Source organism: Pleuronectes platessa, chromosome 4, assembly GCF_947347685.1.
Source record: "Pleuronectes platessa chromosome 4, fPlePla1.1, whole genome shotgun sequence".
Lineage (NCBI taxonomy): Eukaryota > Metazoa > Chordata > Actinopteri > Pleuronectiformes > Pleuronectidae > Pleuronectes > Pleuronectes platessa.
The window spans coordinates 11,252,385-11,269,567 of record NC_070629.1 but is presented as its reverse complement, the minus strand read 5'-3'; the positions used below and the strand labels follow the sequence as shown (position 1 = coordinate 11,269,567).

Sequence of the window (17,183 nt, the reverse complement as noted above, 5' to 3'; positions counted from 1 at the left end):
CTTAATCAAAGATTTTTTTAATATCATGGGTTTTTAAACATTTTCTCCTTCCATGCTTGAATATATTCAGAGACATTAAATGTTGATGCAATGAATGATGACACTGTTTTTTTTAAAGAGATAACAGCCAAGAAGTTGTGCATTAAATTAAACATTAGTTTGTGATCTTAACAATGATAAATATGTCAACACATGAACATTTGAGATCTTGGTTTCACTCTCTTCTGAAAAGAAATGTCTCATATTATATGAATATTAATAACTACTGTCATTAAGTGACATTGGCTAAAGAATGTCATTTAAGTTAAATGGAAGTCTTGAGAAACACAATGTATTTATAACGGTCTTATGCACAACCTTTCAACTGTTTCTCTTTCTCACTTTTTAGTAGTGGCTAAAACCAAGAGACCAAATTAAAACACAAGCTGTACATATTTTATTCCAAATTATTAGTGACATAGCAGGTTTTAATACATTATATTACAACAATCTTATGTACATACGCAATGTGTTGGATCTATTGACATCAATAAACCACTAGATTTATACAGTAAATACAGTGCCTGGTTTATACAAGCAAATGGCTGAATACCTGTTCAAGTCATTTCAAAACAAGTATTATAGTATATAATATATTATACTTCCTCAAATTTTGATAGAATAGATTTTGTTATTGGTAACTTTTGTTACTGTATTAACAATTTAGTCCTTGTTATAAAAATGTTATTGATGAACCTGGCCTTTGCATTACACAGAAAATTATACTGTTCCTATAATTTGAATAATGTATTTCGAATGAAATTAAGTCACTGGATACATTTCCTGTGTCATCCTCATTTTCTTCCAACCGCGAAAAAACAAAACAAAACTTGACATACATACTATTTATATATATATTTATTTAAGGATCCATATTAACTGAATGATTTTAATCTGGTCTTTTCGTGTCAAATTAGGTTCACATGGTATTTCTCAGTCAGGTCAAATGAACGGACTATTTTAAAACAACTCCTGTAAAATGAGAACATCTTAACTGAGTTGTAGAGACACCTGAATAACAGTACACACATTTAATCAATTGTCTTGAGGGACCAGTATATCAGCCTGACAATTTGATTTTGTACTTTCCACGTAACGTTCTTTGTACTCGGCTTAGACTGGTGCCACTCCATTAGACAAAAGAGACAGTTTGCATGGATGTTAGATGTGATCGTTTTCTTTACAGTACAGTGTCTTTTCAATGGATGCCTAGTGGAAGGTATTTGGGTTTGGACGGATCATCATGACCACTTTCTTTAGTGAGTAGGCCCCTCCTCTGAACTCAGCCCAGTAGACTCCGTCTTGGTAGCGGCTGCGGTAGTGTCCTCCCCTGTACCAAACTCCATTCAAATTTGAATGGGCACAAGAGTTGTACCACCATCCTCCCTTCTGGTAGTGGGCACAGTTGCCTAGAAAGATGAATAAATAAATAAACAGTCAGGCAACATGCATTGTAATCATGTTAATAATTGGTTTATGACTGCCCAGATTTATCCAGTTTAACATTGAGTATCGTTCAGCTTTTTACCTGTATATGCATCATGGTCTCTGTCTAGTGTTGTGAACTGTTTGCCGTTATGCCAGGTAAGGGAGTCTCCAGCATTGCCATGGTAACGGCCGACCCTTAGCTTGTAAAAGTCGGCTTCAGGCTCCACTCTGAAGCTGGCATACTCCGCGAACACCTTCCTGCCAGACCAGTCCTCCAGCGTGACCAGCAGTTTGTAGTTCGCCTGGTTAGTCAGCCAGTAGATGTTCTCCAAACCCAGCCAGTACTCGCCATCAATATTGCCAAAACCTTGCTGTAAAGTGCAGTGATAGAAAAATATATAGTCAGTATTATAGAGTTTTTAACCGTTAGTTTGGATGTCTATAATTCAGGGTCTTCACTCAGAGATCTGGAGGTAATTATGAGTTTAGCTCTTCTATTGGTCTGTTTATTGTTAAGGAACATGATTATAAATGGACCCTCTGAGTCTGGTTTATAGCTTGTATCGTGTGTCCAGATTTACACTGTTATTTTGTTTATTGAAAACACAACAGGATGTGCGTAAGTGCGTATATTATGAAATCCCATGTTCTGGACTCTTCTCTTGCTTTGTTCTGGCTCTGGTCATACTGTAAATTGGTTTGTGGTATCCCCCACCCTGCACATGCTTTGAGTCATGGAAAAACCCCTTCTGATGAGTTTACAAATGAAATTTCACATCTCATGTGGTTAAACGTTTTTTTGCAAAAGTCATGGAAATGTCTCCATTTTGCCCTCAGCTAAGATTTAATCAGGACCCTTGTTAACTGTTGGCCTGCAAACAAGTATTTACCAATGAATTGCTTTTTTCCTGTGAGAGGGGGGTTTCCTTAGAAAAGATAGACGAAATAAATACCACAACCCTTTTTTTTCTGGTACAGGCTTAAAAAAAGACCAATAATCCTGCAATTTTTATCAGTAATTTTATAAAGACCAACAGACGTATGAGTCATAAGGCCAAGCAGTGACTGATGCAGGTATTATATCAGACACTTTGAAAGCTTAACAATTACCTAGTCATTACATGTTTACATCTGGTTAGTGTCAAGACCAACTACATGAGGCACCAGCTTCTCTCCAAACTATGAGTGCCTTGATTTGGTGTGAGGTTGTTGCACCTTGTATGTCTCCCAGTTCCTGAAGAAATTTACAGAGCCGTCCACTCTCTTCTGGATCACAGTCCAGCCACCTGGGTCATGTCTCTGGTCACACCACACCTGCATAAGCCGGTTGGCATTCTCGGGCTTTACCAGGCACATGCCGCTGGCAGTGTGGCCATCTTCCATAGCCTGCGCACAATCCTTGAATGGACCTGAACACAGATGGCATTACATATATAGCAACCATTCCGAAACTGAGACAGAATCCATGATACAAACCTCCACAATAGTGTTTTGTGATACTTGCTAAAGAAGCCATGTTACCTCCACCCCAACCTGCTGTCACCTCTGATTACAATACTATTAAAACAGACTTTTTTCATCTCACAAGTAACAGAATAACATATTTAAATGTAAAATGATTGTGCCCAAGAGGATGTGTCATGTGACTTCTAATGTCCAATCATTATGTGATCATACCTGTGGCAACTCGGAGCCCATCGCCTATTGTCAAATGAATTATCTTCTGGGGGCAATAGACAGTATTTTGAGGCCTCTGGTGCAGGCTCCAGATATTCAGGCCAAGACTCAATCTCCTTTTTTCTTTATACTGTTTACAGTCAGACTTGTTTCTTTATGTTTTTCATCTACATAAAACCAACAGCTATATACTTTTTGTTGCTGTTTTAGGTCCAGATGGCATTTTGGCTAAACTCTATTAACATCAATCTACATATGCAGATAAATTAAACTGTATTTTTACTTGCAGGCAACCAAAGTCTGGTCAAGCGTGATTGGCCCAACTTGAAATGGAAACCAGACAGCTTCTAGCCCCATAATCTTGTCCCACATCCATACATTTTGTCTATAGAGATTACACCTGTGCTAAATGTTAGGCTAAAGATGGAGAAAAAAAAACAGAAAGAAAAAAAAAAAGGATAATAAATCAATGTTTGAACTGAACTGAGGGTCTGAACCAAACCGTGGATTTGGAAATTCATAACACTCCTATTAACATGTCTAATTTGGTGTCTATATTAAAACTTATCAAAAGGAAATTTAAAAACAGTCAGTGACACAAAAGAGTTGTTATACTCTGCCATAGGAAACCCCAATTTTCAGCAGACGCTTCATTTTAACAGTGGAATTGACTTTGGCTGCTCCTCTCATAAGGGAAATGGCTGCCGGCTGTGCAGCCAAAAGAAACACAGGCATGAGGGCAAAGGGAATCCTGACTACTGGATGATGAAATGGGAGAACAAATTTCAATCATCTGTGCTTTATAGACTGGGATTATTATTTCTTCTTACTTACGCTATGGTTTTTGTGTTTTAATTTATACAAACTACATCCCAACATCATTCTGCAGCATTATAATTCATGTTTCAAATGTTTTGATGATTGCATGCACAGTCAGTACCACTTTACTGGATTTGATTGTTCAAAACAGTTGCCTGTGGGCCATTATGATTTTATTCCAAACCTAGTAGAGGTGGAAAAGCACTAATGGGGCTACTGGCTACCTAGCTTCAATTGGCTGTGAAAGAGTTTAAGTTATAAAGATGTCACGCGTGAATGGTTTACCAGCGCGAACAGATTACAGAGTTTATATACAATGGAAACAAACAAAAATCGAGAATAGGCGTCACACAAAATGTTAGAGGTGAGGGAGGTGTGGCATCAGGATTTTGCAAGACATATGAGGACAAATGAGGTGTTTGAAAGATGAAACAACACACATATGTCATGAGGTCCTGCTCAGCTGATAGAACCAAAAGTGACTACCCAGTTGTCTCAATAACAAGATAGCTATTGGTTTAATGAATTCACTGCGAATAATCTGTCTCTTGGCCCACTTCATGCCATCCATTTACTCTCAGGAATGTCTCTGTTGAGCAGATACAAGCCAGAGCGCTGCCTGCTCTGTTCTGCCTGATAAAGTCTGATGATTTGGTGGAACATATGACTGATTCTTGCCTGGTGGAACAAATGACATCACCGACTGCCGGTATCTCTTTCTGTTCCTACATTCCCCCTCCCCCTTTTCATAGACTCCATCCCTCTGTTTCTCTGTGTTCCTCTTTCAGTTCTCTCCCTCCTGCATTGTCTGTTGTGCTCTGTTCGTGTTAAGGGTTTATGCTACTTTTGGGGTGTTGGTAGTTGCGCGAAGAAAATTATTTGCCTCCTTTAAAAAATTCTATACAAAGGCTCCCGAAAAAAAATTCTGAAGACAGTTACAGGCTCTTTCGTGCAACAAATACCACAAAACACTCTACCCGTCAAATTTAAAGCTTTATCATCCATTAACTTGTGGATTCCGAGGCCTATGGGCTTAGATTTAGGCACATGTATTTACCTTGCTAATCTGCTTTGTGTGAGTTGTATCATGGACAGATAATATGCATCTCAAAAGGCATTGGACAACAGAATTTCTGTTCTCTCTTTGGCCTTCTGTTGTGGGAATACGTGGGACTAATTTAAATTGGCTATGAAGAATGAGTGGTTGATTTTTGTCTTGTTTAAGACAGACAATCCTTTGTTTGTGATTACTGTTTATGATGGCATCTGGTTCGGCTGGTAAGAATGCATAAAATAAAAGTTTATAATCGACTTTGTTAGACTCACCAGAGGGTTTGTCAGTGGTGGAGGGGCTGTGTGTGCCAGCGGGCATTGTTGGAAGAGGCGGGGACTTTTGGTCACTCTGGATCTCGTTGCTGATTGGTTTGGTGATTCGTGGAAGGACAGGTGGCTGGTAAGGCTTGTTAACGGGCTGGGATGGTGGAGGGGGCTGAGGTCGTGGCTGGGGGATGGGCACATGACGTGGTGGAGGGCGACTCTGGCAATGCTCCTCCAACAGGACAATTAGACCTGATTGGTTAGTGGCCAAAGAAGCTAAGTGCTGGTACTTGTGCTCAAGATCTTTGTATCGACTGGTGAGATGCTGCATCTCAGAGGTTTGGTTCAAGATCTTGTTCTCCATCTGGGCCAATTCCAGGGCATTGTCTCTCTTTCTGATGATCTCATGAAGCAGCTGCATGTACAGCTGGGTGACTCTAGAGTTCATGTTTCGGCTCTCCTTCCTCAGAAGCTTGACCTCATTGACAATACCCCCGTCCACCTCCACCAATTGTTGCAAGGTCTCAATCTGCCTCTTTTGTTTCTGTAGCTCCACATTTAGCAGCTCTAACTCCTGTTTGTTGACCCGGTTCTCCAGCATAGCCTCTGGCTCCTTGGAGTTGACACAGATGGCTCCAGTCACTTTTTGCTGCGGCACTATAAAAGTGTAGGAGCATTTGTCCTGTTGCTGGTCAGCTGGAGCACGTTTGCTTCTCCCGGCATAGAGAAACTCTCTCTCAAAACCATCTTCACTGCTCTCAAATTCCTGGGTCCTGCCACGGCTGTTGTCGGATGGACTCCCCTGAGTCTGTTGAGCACCACAGGTTAGTCCATAAATAAGGAGCCCCAGCAGGACCATTGAAGGGGTCTCCATGAGTGTGTCCAAATCACCCAAGCCTGACAAGAATGGGTTGGAAAATTGAGAACATGATTATATTGTAGGGAAAAACTTTTGTTGTTGGTAAGCAGGAGCTTGATCATTGAGTACCTACTCACTACCTGTTGTACCTCTGATTGAAAGCTCTCAGGATTGGGTTGTATGCATTGTGAAAGGGCATCAATGGAGTCCTTCACAGCTATGCTTACTGAGACCAGAAGAAGGCTGGCCATCGGGAGACACTGGTCCACTAGGAACCAATGTCCTCTGCATACAAATCTCAGATTTAGCAAAGCTGGAGGTTATTACAGCTCCCAAAAATAAGAGCTACCAAAAATGATTCGATCTGAGAGGAAATCTCTCGTGTTGCGGAGAGCCTCACTGGCTGGTGTTATTCACCATGACAGGGCCTTGATCCTGATTTGTTTAAATCAGCTTTCTTCTATCAGATCCATGTTGTACAAGCTGTTTGAAAGTGACTAATCGCCTCACTGGCCCTAAGAAAAATATTTATTTTGTCTAATGATGTGCTGATCTTTCACGTCAGACACATTGCTGTTAGGGAACTGTGTTTAGCTAAGCTTGCCGTACTGGCTCAGGTTCTCTTTGGGAGAATGCCACTGTCTGTCCGTGACACTAAGAAACACTCCCTTCTGCAGGCCTGGACATCTTTGCTTATGGAAAATTTGAAGCGCCACCAGATGATTCTATTCATGGAGCTGTTTAAAATATTGATTGTGTTGCATCAGTCCTCAGTAAGGGAAATGCATTGCATGCAGACACTAATAGGGAATTAATCATAAGTTTTGTATCTTCTTTGAACATGTCTGGTTCTGATACAACTGTTGGACTAAAAGCTTACTTTAACCATCAAGAATGCTGAGAAAAAGATCTTGCATAACATTACCGTGTCTGTGTTCACTTCTGATCAAATCTTAGATATATTCATGTTTAGATTTCCATCGCTCTAAATGTTCTTTTCTGCCTAATTGGACCTTGTGGCACAACCCATAATTTTCCTCAAGAGCTAGTGAGAGTGAGCTGGTTCATTATGAATTCATAGACAATTTAAGAGAAAAATAAGTGCAGGCATTATTTAATGATAATGTGGTGTTATTAGTTAGCGGAGGGTATGCCACTCATTGCTGAGGAGAATGTAACTCCTGTGTGAGGATAACACGGCCTTGAACTCCCGGGACACCTTGTTTGAAAGCTGCTGTATATTGGATTACAGTTGACTACTGTTTAACACTTCCCCAGACTCAGTGGGGGGCCTGTCTAATCAGAAAGCGATATAGTGAGGTCTATACTGGCTTGATTCTTGAAGAGCTGCGTAAGGATTTCCAATCTTAAAAGGGCTTCTCATACATTTGTTAAAGTTTTTCTCTATGTGAAATGATGTCCTGAAAGAAAATTGGGAAGAGTTGAAATGTTTTTGTCTTGTTAATCTGGGCATGTTGCCAGCACATTAGGTTGAAGACACGGAGAGGAGAAATGCAGCACTTTCCAAGCACATGAACCTGGCACATTCAACCCCTTTCGGCTTCATCTGAATAATATGTGTAAACACGTTTTCTTACTGGAAACAAATTTGTATACTACTATTATGCAACCTTTTGGCCTTTTTGATATAATTGTTTAGTAGGCCCAAACAAAATCACCACACGCTGCACAAGAATGTTGAGTCTGATTCTTGTCTCTATTTTCTTAACAAAGTACCCAAGTCATTTGCTGGAATATGCACAAAATATCCTTCAGAGTATAGTTTCCATTTCAGATTCACCACGAGTCTATCTTCTGTCAGCACAGTAAGATCTTTTACTATTAATCCTGCTAAAAATCAACTCTGCAAAAGCCCATTGATGGAAATACTGTATAATGTTGAATAGTTTTCACACCATTCAAATAGATAGGTGCTATCATCGCTGAATTCATCTTAATGAAATCACTAATAATATCTTGCATGTAAGCTCATACCAAGATAACCAAGCCGGTCATAGCCTGTCCCTTGTAATGTGCTGATGACTGTATTTAGCTAGCGGCTCCTGTGGTTTCTGCCCCTGGAACATGAGCTCTGTCTCTGAGAAATGCTGTGTGATTTGCCCCCGCTGCTGAGGAGTCCCATGTTGGACGTTGTTAGCCTGGAATCTCCTGCTCTAGGCTTCACTACACTTCAAAGCGGAGGGGAAAATGTTTGCAGCTTGTGATGAAATGTGTTTGTGTGCACTCGCATGCGGTATGTGTGCGTCTGTAAAAGAGTTTTGTGGTTAATGTGTGTGTTTAAACAACAACACTCATTGGGCTCAGTCTCCCAGGGACCGGAGAGAGTCCCATCTGCCCCAGTAGAGACAGCCTGTTATTAACCCATCCACAGTCTGCCAGAGGGAACAACAGAAAGCCTCCTCCTCCGTCTTCGCTGGTAACAGCCCCCACACCCCAACAGCTCATCATTGTCCGAACATCAGTTCCCTTTAACAAGCTGCTATTGACTGGCCAATAGCTTTAATGATTAACTGGTGTTTAAATGTTGTATATGATACCAGTCAAAACCGGTCAATTTTTATTTCCTTTTTTTAAAGCCGATCAGGTACAGTGATTAACCCAATGGTAGAAAGGTAACCACTGAACTGCTCAAGATAAAATATAAAAAGATAGTTTTGATTACTGTACCTAAAAATGAGTGAATTTAATAGCTAACATCCCTTTTTTAGGGATTAAGAAGTTAGTTAACTATAACAGCTTTGAGCATGAGAAGAAGGGAAACAGACGGAGCTTCACATGATGAAGAGCAGCACAGTCTCCACTTAAACCTCATTGAACTGGTCTGGGATGAAATGGACAGAAGATGAAACCAAAGCAAACAAATTCATGAGAATTTTCAGAAGCAGAGAGATTTTTGATCAATATTAGGTTTCAATTGTAGAAAGAGTTTTATGTACAGCTTTTGAATAAGACAAAATTTGATTAAATAAAGTTCACCAGATAAATACCTTAATTATTTTATTATTATAATGTTTTTATCTTATCTGCAATGACTTATCTCAGAAACGCATAAGACATTGAATCGAAAGGACCTAAAGGCGGAAGGGCCATTCTCGTTTTAATTTGATTGGCAGCTCCCCATGGATAATTTCCTAAAGCCTGCTTCACACCAAAATGTTTTGGTTTTACTGTTTTCAGGTGGTAAGTCTGTGTTTACACGACTCCTCTTAGCGGATTTCACTTAATGTGAAATCAAGTGTGATAGGCAGGTCAGTGTGTCTCCGACCAGCTCCAGCCCTTTTGGTCATGCTCAGCACATATTAATTAGAAGGTGGGCAGCCTTGCTCAGACTGGCTGATGTCTCGCTCCCCAGCCCCTCTCATTTCAGCATGAGCAGGGCATTCCTCACATTCTTTGTCACCTCATTAGTGTGAGCTACCATACACACTTGTAGAGTCAGTGGTTGAGGCAGACGGTGAGAGCTACACCCCTCAGACACCGGACCATTACTCTCTCCCACCTATAAGTACCTATAAGACGTACTGTATCTACTGACCCAATTCATAACCCAATGTCCTACTTTCTATGTGAATGCTTCATAATCACATCATCATCAACTACAGCAGGAGATCACAACAGGACTACAAAGCACCTAATTTGTCAGTAGCCACAAAGAAGTGGGCACTTTGCTAGGCAGCTTTGTGCTGCATGTTTAAATTAGTGCCAACTCCACTGAGAACATGCAATCTCCAGCTTTACACCCAATATGTGTGGGTTCCGAGACATTTTCAATTTGCTCATGGTAATCAGCCTTATTACCTTACCTAGAGGGTGACCTTATTCTTTCCTCAAGCATGTTATCCTTGTAAGCATGTAACATGACATTTGGAACATAATTAATCTCAAGTACCTGCTCAGTGTTTGTTTTGATTCTCCCTTCCGCAGGAGAGGTAAAGTTTTTGTTGGAATTTAGGTTTGGTCCTGTCTCTCTTACCTTGCCTCTGTTGTGATCTGAGTCAGACAGGGAAGTAGGGGGTCTCGCAAATTGTTTCGATAAGTTCCAGCATGCTACCTCAAAGACGCTTTATCCAAACACTAGCCTGGCAACAGAAACAAAGACGGGATTCATTTCCCGGCTTCCCTGTCCTCTTGAGCCCAGGGGAACATCCTGAAGCTGCACACTCCTTGACATAGTAAACTGATCTTTTATTCCTTTTTTAGAAGCAAGTGGCATCTTTTGATATCATGAATCTTTTATACCATATCCTCTTTACGATGCCTGTTTCACTGCCCTTGTGCCTTGTTTTACACTTTTAGGTTCCTGTGTTTTGACAGTGTTTTATCAGTAGTGAAGAGGCGCTAAGTCTCTGCAGCCTGCACTAAACTCTCTTTAATAGAGTCCATCCGTCATCAGACTGATTAGTCATCAGAGAGTAGAATTACTCGTTGGCACCAAACACTGAGTCAGACAAGAGAAGCTGCATAACAACCGCTGAATTCAGGATTAAAAGGAAATAATGCAGGCTGCAGCAGTTTGAGACAGAGCAGTTACAGTCTGGCTTACATCAGATAAAATAAATTACCTCATAATTGCTTTTCCATCATGTTAAAAATGCCACTTGGCTGACTGAGTCTTTGCTCAACAACAACTTGGGGCTCACCAACAACTTGGGTCTCAGCAAGAAGGGTCATCATTTTCACTTAGTTAATATATAACAATGGTGGACAATTGATCGATGCAGTGAATTGATGTGACATGCAGTGTCTCTAATAAATTAAACCAATATATTAGATAAATATAATTCAAATGTTCCACAGTACTTACGAGATAACAGTTGAATATTGAGGAAGCTCCCTCAGTTTCCTTGTCCTCCTGCCTGAGAAGATTGAAGCTTCCCCTGGTTGAGAGTCATCCCAAGTGTAAAAGCTGCACGCCTGTGTCCTTTTCTCAAAGTTGTCGGTGCTCTTCTGTCTAGTTACTCACACTTTGTCGCCTCAGTTCATTCCACTAGAGAAGAGGTAGCTTACCTTAGGAGACTATTATTAAAAGACCGTCATCAGCCCAACAGAAGCTTAACTTGCTGGCAACTCTTCAGTAAACATTGAGTAGATTGTTTCAAACTCCACTTGAAAATGTTGCAGCACTTTCAAGAGACAACTGGTAACTTCAGTAGGATGGTGGAGGTAGTTCCCTGATAAATGGTCTGAGTCCGGGGCAGGTTGTGTTCTGCCTGTGGCCGTTAGGAGAAGACTGTCACTTTTCTCTGGGTTGAATCCATCACTTCTGCCTCACAGCTCTAAGAGGCTGTCTCTCTCAACTGCACCTCTCTCTCTCCCTCTCCCCCTCCTTGGTGCTTTTAAATGATGAGAAATCCTCTAGCAGTGTTTCAGTAGGCAGACAAATTGAGCTCAGAGCCTCCCCCCTCTCCCTTAAAATGAACACATTCTTGTTTAAAGCAACCGCCTTCTTTCTCCACCCCTCCTCCCCATGGCACAAAAGAGATCCACAAGCATGCACAAGACGCACACACACGCACGCACTTCTCAAATTTCCTCCCCCTGCCCCCTGGCCACCGGTTCACCACCACCAGCACTATTTCTGGCCTGAGACTGCATGGTTCTTCTGGTGGTGGACAGCAGTGATGTTACACTGATCAGATCCTAATTGGGCGTGAATGAACACTTGCCCTGAGAGACGGAAAGACGCTGACAGATAGGAAGCAGATCCAGGTGTTTGACTTAGACCGGGTCTGGATGAGTGACTGCCGACCCTGCTTTGTACACCCTGGAGGTGAAATGTCAGAAACAGGCAGGGTTTCTGTATAGTGCAGGACACTTGAACTAAATGTTGCTGGGGTAATCACATAATAACTTCAAAAGCAGAGCTGTATGAACTTGTGTCCATGTTCGTGTGGGTGGACAATAGGATATGAAGTGTGTCCTGCAGGGCGGACCATCCTGCCAATGATCTATAAATGTCTCATACAAAGACTTGGCTTTTGGTTACTGTTGCTATGGCTGATGTCTCTTGTTATGTTGTTGTTTTCCTCTTTTTAATGCGCTTTCTTTTGTCCAGCCAGTATTGTTATGACTGGATTTTCTCTTTCTGCTACGATTATTTAAGAGTTAAAGGGAAAGTTAAGAGAAACTTTAGAATTGTATTTTTCGAAATGCACAATTACGGAAGGTTTGGAACATTTCCAGCAGCTTTTAGAAAATAATTGACACCTCCCTTACCAGATGGGCAGCTGTTGATACTTTTATTTGGATTATAGCCTCTAGCAAATATTAACTAGGTATCATTCCTATACCTTACAGTAGTCATCCTATCAAGTGCCAGTTAATCATTCACTATCAGCTAATTGAACATTTACCTCTGTGTTTTATTGTAGCTTTGTGTTTCATAAAGTTTGTTTGTGTTTTTATGGCCATGGAGTTTGTTTTACTATGCACAGGATGTGTGATTCTACTATCTCGAGTATAAAAATTAAACATGTTACAGATGTTGCCCAACTTTTATGTGTGTCAACTATAAACTCTTAAAGTGTTGCGATGTGCATAAAATAGAAAAGCGTAAAAAAAGTACAATGAGGAAAAAGTTGCAAATGCCAAAGTGCAGGCTACATTTCTTGTTTTCTACTATGTTAGCAATCATTCAGGTGATCCAACAGATTTTATACTGTACTATCAGTGTTTTCAATTATATTGTTTAAAATATCTATGTACAATTCCTTTTGAGCCTATATATAAACATTTGCATCACTGCATCAGTCAAATCCAGACTCTCGTGCAGTGTGCATGTGTTGTCATGTGTTTTTTATCAGGGAATCCTCTCGTCATACTTTGGGGAAATGTTCCCATGCACTATTAACCAAGTGTAGTTAGACTGGAAAGCTATTTACAATAGGTAGCATTAACCTTTCTAAAGTGAGTTGCTGTAATATCCCTGGGGCCTGATTTAATAGTAAGTGAAAGAAAATGTTGTAAATGGCAAAGTGCTGAAGTTGCATTCAGCTACAGTGAAAGGCTTACTGTAGTTTAAAATATTGAATTATATACAATGCTGAACCACACCATCACCATAGACATTGTAAAATGTTGTATATACATAGAGGATCACGTTTAGGTATGTTTTTTTTAGTTCAGATCTTGTGTTGATCAGTATTTAAAGGCAGATAGAGTTGGGTTTCTTTTGTTTTCCACAAATTTCAATGAATGGAACGTCTAAATAATTCCACTAATGACACACCAAGAATGTCCACCTGGCTTCATGAGACAAAGTTCCTGGCTGAAGTTGTTGGACCAGGACGACGTGGACAAATTCATTTCATATCATCTGAGTTTAAGACAGAAGGAGCAGTAACACATATGACAAATAAATCCCTTAAAGAGATTTTTGATCAACGAAAATCTGACTAAATATAAGCTCTCCTGCGACAAGTGAATATTACCAGTCTAGTCAAATGTGTTTAACTGGACTAGTAATATTCAATTGTTTCCTCCTTCTTTTTTTCTCATAAATGACAACTGCAGCTGACTTTGTGGTGAAGTGGTGAACTTGCTTTATGGCCGGGAAGCTGAGCTGCTTTTCAATCTTGGGTGTTTTGAGTGACTCGCTGGGTGTCATCCAAAGCCACGGTGTGGGCGCAGTGATTAGTTCTCTTTCCATCTCTAATCCTCAGCAGGTTGAGGAACATCCGATCATAATGTCAGGGGGAAAATCTGACGACCTCGTGGAAATCAATGCATTTTAAAGCTTTACCACATTGCAGGGTTTGTGGAAAGTGGCTCCGTGTTTGAAATGTTTTACAGGAGTTTCTGGGTTTAGGATTGAAGGAGCATGTTTAGAGAATATAGCGGTTGTTTGTGAATTACAAAATAATAGTCAGTAACAGCTGCTAAATTAATTATTCCTCTTACAGTGTCTTACATCGAAGTTTCGAAAACAAGCTCTCACAGATATGAGGAAGTGAAGGGGGAGTAGTAACCCTGCAGCTCTTTGTGTGTCAAACACATCTTTTTCAGATCAGCACAGCTTTTTAAAATTACTCTTCAGGTGTTTCATATCTTAAAATACAAAAAACAAAAGCTGTGTAGTCTGTAACTCATGATTGGTCCACTTGTTGATTCTGTTCATTATGACAACCGGGGTTGGAAAAAGCACTGTAGTGTCCCAAAAAACAAATGTAACAGTTCACAGAGAAATTAGGAGTGCTTTACAATGACAAATACACCTCCATAGATGTTTTTCCATTAGCTAATATTTCAGCAAGAACGTGCCTTCTATTAAAGCTGAAAGGAAAACCATGATGGTTTTTATCACTTTCAAGGCAAATGTATGTACAACGTCATCTAACAAATAATGCAATAAGTACTAAACCTGACACTCGGAGATGGATTTCTAAGGTGAACATCTTTAAGTGGATTGGCTACTGTCATAAATTTCAACTTCGCAGAGACTTGAATGTATAGTGATTACACATACAGGTTTAACCTAAGTAGTGACAGTAACTTTATTAGTGAAAATGCACAATGTAAGCACAATATAAAGTAAAATAATTGTTTTGCAAAATTTTGACAAAGGGGGATTTTATAAAACAGGATCACAATGCTTTTATACTGCACGGCTGAATTTCCTACAAAATTTCACATTTAGGTTTAAATTCCCAAACAAAGGTGTAAGTAATCAGTGTACCCTGTGATCTGCTCTGCTTGGTTGGAAATCCAGCCTTATATTTATAAAGGTGTCCGTCTTAAAAAGCCTCACGATTTGATTCGTTTACAATTAAGCAGTCAACGATTAGAATGCTCAATGACGCATCAATGCGCCTCGGTGCATTTCAATTTATCACAACTGCTATTTTCTATATTACTGCACATGGTTGCTTTTTCATCAGTCAATACAATCAGTCATACAAATATGACATTTCTCCGCATCACAATGTATCTAAGAATCGAGAACTTTCCACACCTCTATAAATTCATCATCTCAGATTTGATTAATTTGTAGACCAGAGAGACAAATACGAGCTCAATACATTACCACAGGTTAAAAAGGTGCAGTTTTCCAGAGGTAAAATGCATATACCTCTGTGTAAGACTAAACTAGTTTGAAAAGAAAGGCAAAAATGGTGTATACTTGTATAGGGTTGGTTTTCAGATAGAATTTTTGCAACTGCATGTTTGGTTGTTTGTCAGAAGGATTATGCAAAAGATACAGAACGGACCACAATACACAAACCTTGGTGAAGAGATGGGAAATTGGCCAAGAAACAGACCATTAACTTGTGTCACGAAACCGGACCAAAGGGTGTATCCAGGAATTTCTTTTATCATTGTGAGATGGGGCTATTTTTTCCAATTTCCCCTACAAATCTGGCATATTTAGAGGACTGATATGTATGAGTGTGTGCATTACGGTCGGGCTTGGGGACTGTTGGCCCTTGGTGAAGGTATGCACTTGTGTCTAGTGTCCTTGTATTTGTTTTTGGTTCACTCAAACACTGACTTGCTTTAAATGCTCTAGCTTTAGTCCTCCAGTTTCAAGTGATTTTAGAGCCACAAATAAACCAATAATCGACCCAGCTAACAGACATGAATGCACTTCGTTACTTCCAACCTTGACATTGACATACTGTGTACATGTTAGCTGTACAACTAATGTCAAACAACCTAGTTCCCATTTGTCCTTAGCATAACATCAACCATCAATGCTACTGAAATTTGTGTTTGCATTATGTGTTCCACTATATTTAAGTGAATCCACGTAGTGTGTTTTCATGAACGGAATCACATGTGACGAGGTTTGGCTGTCAGTGTGATGAACCTTATATGAGTGGCTTACTGTGTGAGGCCACCATAGTGACCTTTGTTTAAACACGGTCATATACAAGACCAGCGTGTCTCCCTGTCTGCCAGCCATGATGGATGGTTCTCTGGTGACCTGTTGACCCCCTCACCCCGGCCCACTGTTGCTCGCTGGTTGTTATCCATGTTTGATTGACACTCTTATTACAACTGTGAATTCACTTTTCTAAAATTGTTGTTATAATTGACCTCTGTCGCTCTGTGTGGCCCCTATCTGAAAAGGCATTTACCGTAAAAGATGTATCATATAGAAATATTAATATTTTCCTATGTGATGTAGTGTGGAAAGAGTCTGCTTAATTATTCCATGGCCTTGCTGCGTAGGACTCCCAGTGTTTGGTGGGTAGACGTACAAGGAGCGTTCTGTTGGGAGGAAAATTTGGTTTTATGATCTGAGTGGAAAGAATGGGACTGGCTCAGGATTTTGTCAAGCTCACCCTGACTGTTGCAGAAACCACCAAATGAGACCAGTAAAAATGGAACGTGTGAGGAACAGGATTTCTTTCAGCCTTCATTAATGTGATGTTGAAAGCATGGTCAACCTGTGTGGCCTTGTCTGACTTTCAAACAGTGATTGAACAAAAAATCTATTTGAGTTGATTCCTGCAGACTCTTTCTTACAAGCATTAATCCCTAAACCAGCTCATCATCTTCAAAGTCACAATACCTATTAGGCATGAGTGCTCAACATTTACCGTATGGTTTCCAGACATGTTTTACACGAGGGCCGTCTTTACATCATTTGGAAAGAATCCAAAGTGACACGCTCAATAGACTTTTTAAACAGGTGTTTGGGATCAATGGAAGCGGCATAGCAACAAATAAAGGCCTGTGTCTGGAAGATCACCAGAATGGTGTGTGTCTGTGTGTGTGTGTGTGTGTGTGTGGGGGGGGGGGTTATAGACAATGGCAGTTATTCTATATGTGTATTACGTATGAGTAGATTTCAGGGAGGCAACATGATGACCTGTCAAAGCCTCAGGAGGAAAGAGTTGTAACCTGAGTTTTGATGGTAAACACAGAGCTCTGTGACCAGGGGAAACTGTCAGTAGTAGAGTTCAGGTTTCAGAGAGCTCTCAGTGACGTTGGTGACTCTCTGTGTGGATTATGTCAGCTGCAGCGTATTTTACCTACTTTTTTTGGACCAATGACTATTGGTTGTGCACATGCAAAACTG

The 17,183-nt window shown here is 40.3% G+C and overlaps 1 protein-coding gene across 1 annotated transcript; it reads right to left on the bottom strand.

The window, feature by feature from the left end:
- Positions 1-413: 413 nt before the first annotated feature.
- Positions 414-11,544, bottom strand: angptl2b (angiopoietin-like 2b). The gene is made up of 5 exons (XM_053420957.1): positions 10,965-11,544; positions 5,290-6,177; positions 2,683-2,876; positions 1,568-1,838; positions 414-1,448 (listed from the first exon to the last, which is right to left on the bottom strand). The coding sequence occupies exons 2-5, from the start codon at positions 6,152-6,154 to the stop codon at positions 1,249-1,251; spliced, it is 1,530 nt and encodes a 509-aa protein (XP_053276932.1). The 5' UTR covers positions 6,155-6,177; positions 10,965-11,544; the 3' UTR covers positions 414-1,248.
- Positions 11,545-17,183: the final 5,639 nt, after the last annotated feature.

Coding starts and splice junctions, on each gene's coding strand:
- angptl2b (XM_053420957.1), bottom strand. CDS start 6,154: ATGGAGACCCCTTCAATGGTCCTGCTGGGGCTCCTTATTTATGGACTA. Junction 2,877..5,289: donor CACCACTGACAAACCCTCTG/GTGAGTCTAACA, acceptor ATCTGTGTTCAG/GTCCATTCAAGGATTGTGCG. Junction 1,839..2,682: donor GGAACTGGGAGACATACAAG/GTGCAACAACCT, acceptor TGCACTTTACAG/CAAGGTTTTGGCAATATTGA.